This window comes from Patiria miniata, unplaced genomic scaffold, assembly GCF_015706575.1.
Source record: "Patiria miniata isolate m_02_andy unplaced genomic scaffold, ASM1570657v1 HiC_scaffold_1, whole genome shotgun sequence".
In the NCBI taxonomy this organism is placed as follows: Eukaryota; Metazoa; Echinodermata; class Asteroidea; order Valvatida; family Asterinidae; genus Patiria; species Patiria miniata.
The window spans coordinates 21,629,200-21,633,750 of NW_024037047.1; the positions used below are offsets into that span (position 1 = coordinate 21,629,200).

The 4,551-nt window shown below is 44.4% G+C and overlaps 1 protein-coding gene across 1 annotated transcript; it reads left to right on the forward strand.

Moving 5' to 3' along the window:
- Positions 1-456: 456 nt before the first annotated feature.
- LOC119725463 lies at positions 457-3,403 on the forward strand. The gene is made up of 2 exons (XM_038196874.1): positions 457-2,362; positions 2,849-3,403. The coding sequence occupies exon 1, from the start codon at positions 530-532 to the stop codon at positions 2,330-2,332; it is 1,803 nt and encodes a 600-aa protein (XP_038052802.1). The 5' UTR covers positions 457-529; the 3' UTR covers positions 2,333-2,362; positions 2,849-3,403.
- Positions 3,404-4,551: the final 1,148 nt, after the last annotated feature.

The window sequence follows — 4,551 nt, forward strand, 5'->3', positions numbered from 1 at the left end:
TGGCCCCCTGGCGGATTTTTTTGACCTTTTTTTTTCTTTCTGAGCAGTGATTTAAATAAATGTTTATACAGTTCTTCTGACATCAATCCCATAAAAGAAAACCCGCTCAACAACCATTACAATGCGCCGTGAAAATGTCCATATAATGTGTAGTATGCATACTAATGGTCAGTTTTGAAGAGCGCCTCCATTTGGAAGATAGGTACCAACCAACACCCCCCCCCCCCACACACACACACACTTTTTGATTTTACGGAGGGCAAATGTCAGAAGAAAAAAACGTTTCTACATTTCGGCGCGGATGTGCGGTTGCCCCCCCCCCCCCCCCCCCCCGACATCAAAAGCTGGATACGTTACTGGGGTGTCGGAACATAGGGGTGTAACCGACGTCAACTATTTTGGCAAAGTTCTGACTTATTCTTATATCTGCCACCATTCACCGCTTTACAGGCTGATGTACATCACAGGCCTACGTTGAGCTGTCGAACTAGACCAAGGTCTCGGCAGTACACCTCTGGACAATTTAGTCATGGCGAAGAGAACGGGTTCGAGGCTGAAGAGCGATAATGAGTTCATGAATGTTCAGCAGTTGTACGCGTTCAATCCATCATTCAAAGACAGCAAAAACTTTATGAGCTGTCGACTCGAAAAGGGTCAGTTGTCTAGCGGAGTGCAGAGAGTCAAAGACAATAAGGATCGTCATTACGATGACAATCTCGACCGTAACTCGGGCAACGAACTTGTGGCGAAGGGTCCGGGATCCAGGCTTGCAAGTGATGCCGATTTCTGGGAAACGAAACCAGAACGATTGCCAACCAGCAACAATAACTTTGGGGGACTCAGCGTTTGGTGTGATAAGAACAGTATCTCCAGATTAACAGATAAAGTGCGTGTGGGAGACAGGCTTGAGTTCATCAATAGCAATCTGCCGCGTGCGCACTGGGGCATCTACGTCGACGAACTGAAGTTCTTGCCGTGGAGTGTAGTCCACTTCATTCCTGGCACCAAAGAAGGGAGAGCATACTCAGCTTTGACGACTTACTTGCACATCAGTCTCCCATCGAGTAATGGTGCACTCGTTGTTAACTCCATCTATAAATTTGTCAGTTTGCCAGGCGATGAAGTAAGGATTAACAACTCGACGGATAAACATTGGCCACCAGTCAGCACGGGACATATTCGCAAGGAAATCTCGTATCAGCTGAAAGACATACACAAGTGGTCTGTACTCCAGCAAGTGTACGTGCACTTGTGCAGAGTTTCGTTCAAAGAGAGTGAGGACTTTGTGGACTACTGTCGATACGACAGAGATCACCAGCATTACATGTGCCTTCTCAACGGCGAGAAAGTCACCGAATGGTATAGTAAGAGTAGTATCGATTACTTTATTAGTGAGGTTCGCGTAGGAGACAGGCTGGAGTTCGCCGGACGTCAATCTCCGTACGATCGCTGGGGCATCTACATCGGCCAGTGGGGGGTCAACTTTGAGCAGGTAGCTCTCGTCACCCCGAGCGACGAAAACGACGAAACCAGCTCAGGAGCGACTCTTTCGAGTATTGGGTCTTCAGCGAAACCTAAACAAGAACTTCGTGTCAAATCCATAGGGACAGTTCTCGGAAACGATCAAGTCAGAATCAACAACGAAAGAGACCATACCTTGCCACCTTTAGTCAGGACAGACATCTTGGATGAAATCAACCGTCTGTTGCCGGGCAAGACGCACAGGTACGCATGCAAGGTTTCGTTTAATAATGCTAAGGACTTTGTCAACTACTGTCGATACGAAGACTGGCGCATTAACTTCGGGCTAGTCAGCGACTGGTGCGAATCAGGACAGTCATTGCCGCAGTTGCATGTGGGTGACAGGCTAGAGTTCAATCGCACTGCCCTGCCGTACACGCACTGGGGCATCTACGTCGGCGACTGGGGGGATGACCACCACCAAGTGGTCCACTTAGCCCCGGCTGACGGAAACGGGAAAATCTTCTCCAAGAAGAAGAGTTCTGGTTCAGGTCCCTCATCGAAAAACCGACCTGAAGTGTGCGTAAACAACATCTGGGCTGTCACCGGAAGCGATAAGGTCAGAATCAACAACATCAGAGATGAGACCTGGCCACCGTTAGTCAGGACAGCCATATTGGATGAAATCGTGCATCATTTGAAAAGTCAATCAGATGGCCACAAGCCGATGTACAACTTATTTCGCAACAACTGCGAACACTTTGTGAACCACTGTCGGTATGGGAAACACCACAGTGACCAGGTGAGCCTCTTTTCCATAGTCCGTGATCTCTGGAAGACTCAGGCCAGTAAAGACAGTACGAGCAACTGAGATGGGATGCATTCAGCAGTCATCTCTGAAGTAAGTTTTACTATGTTAATTCATTTAGGCCGGGGGCAATAGAGTCCCACCCAAATGGACTGCAGGGGAGAAAAAGTAGCCTGCTGCCTGCTAATCTATCCCCGTCCTGCCTTTAAAGCTAGCCCTCTCCTCCTTAGCCAAAGGTGGATCTGCCTCTGCACCATGTGGAAAGGATGCACAGTGGTATTCCTAACCCCTCGCGACCTCCCCCAATACTGGAACATTTTTTTATATTGAAAGTTGAAATAAAAAAAAAATAAAAAAATCGAAATTTAAAAACATCGACAATTTTAAATGACCCCTTATTGGATCAGGCACACATCTCACAAGGTGGATTTCGTGAAATAAACCACCAAACATGGCGGCATAATCAGCATTTCTCTCGCACCCCCAAATATTAGCCACATACACATCCTGAATGCGATGGATGTCCCTAGTGCTTCCCCTTAGTCCTTGGTATTTAATGTATTTCATTTGTGTTTTCAGCCATGGAAATGCCGGAGTAATACTGGAATCACAGAGGATCAGGAAGAGGCATATGCTTGACCATAGACTTCGCACACGAACGGTTGAGGGCGTTTTGTCATCAATCAAGAGAGGTCCAATGGACGTCGGGTGCATGGGACACACCGCGTGCACCCACTGGTTCCCGTTGTATTGAGTGTTTTGGGGTCGCGTAGGGCAATCATAGTTGTACCCTCTCTGTTTAGCTGTCTAACGGACTTACTGTCTCACTGACTGGCACTGTTGTGACCCAGCTGTTGACTGGTGAAGAGAGCCGGGCAGTGCTGTCTGACAGGGTCACCGACGTAATGCCAAAGTGAATGTGCTAAATCAGTGTAGACCAAATGAATCAAAAGACTTCCAGTGAACCAGTTTAGTTGAAGACCAATGGTACCTATGCCGTCTATCGAATGAGCGATAGGTGAGATTTGACCCTGATCGCATGAGACCATCTGCAATACATGCATAATATTGACTGGTGTTTTCTAGTTAAAGCTATAGTCCATCATTTGCAGCTATCCGAAAAGTAGCTGGCGTAATTATTGTTGAAAAACATACTTGGTTGATAGATAGTAAGGGGACTAAATTCCCTGTGAAATTATTCTTTCTGGCAAGCTGTCATTTTGAAGTAATCAACGAAAGAAGGCCTTTCCAAAGGTGCTTCTTAAGACGTACCGTAGGAAAATTTAAATTAGTAGTTCGTTTTGTTATTTGGCGAAGCGCGTGCAAGCATTGGCACGACGCACACGCACCCCCGGTTGCCATAACTCGTCAGATCAGTGCGCGACATCGCGTAGCTGCATTCGGCTCAGCGAGAACGTGTCTCGGACGAATTCAGGCGCAATTCAAAACATGATTCTGCAACTTTTGATTTGCTGTTTTTCTCAGAATATTCAGCTGAAGTTGAGCTGAAACTTTATCAGGTTAGTTGTTCAGTACCCTTCTTTAGATTTTGAGCACTTTTGTTGCTTCAAACGAACAAAATACACAAATTACAAATGATGGACTATAACTTTAAATCTATATAAATGTATATAATTATTTCGTCTGAAATAGTGTAGAAAGTGTGCCTACCCTTTTTGTGCATGTGCGTTGGCAAAGCCTTATACCTTTCCCAACAAAAACTGTCTTTTTTATTTTTCCTTGTTTTCTCAAATGTATATCCTGCATATTTTTCGATACATAGTTTTTAGTTTTAGCAATTTTGTTGCTTGATGCGAAAATACCCAAACACAGATATTTTATAGCTTAAAACGTGTTTCATATATTTTGTAGTTTAATTTATTTTTATTTGTGTGCATTTTTACAACGTAAATTAATAATTAAAAAGAAAAACTTTTAGCAATAATCAAAGTGATTTAATCCATTGAGACAGTTGCACTACATGCCGGATAACCCACCTTTAAAATAATACCCGCCTCTGCATGTGATTGGCTTAAAATAATTCCAATTCTGATTCTGATTGGTCAAGTGAATGAAAGAGGCTCTTATAACTCCATGAGGTTTTAATCGACTCTTTTTGGTACCATAGAATTCGTTTCCCATCGAATCTACAGGGTGAGAAAAATAACGAAAACCAAATGTCGCGACTATTTTTTCATTGAAGTTCTGCATGTAGCACTTTGAAAATCTAGGATAGAAAAGCCCAAATTCATAATTCCAATTCTGATTCTGATTGGTCAAGT

Bases quoted from the DNA above. Each gene is read 5' to 3' on its own strand.
- LOC119725463 (XM_038196874.1), top strand. From the start codon at position 530: ATGGCGAAGAGAACGGGTTCGAGGCTGAAGAGCGATAATGAGTTCATG.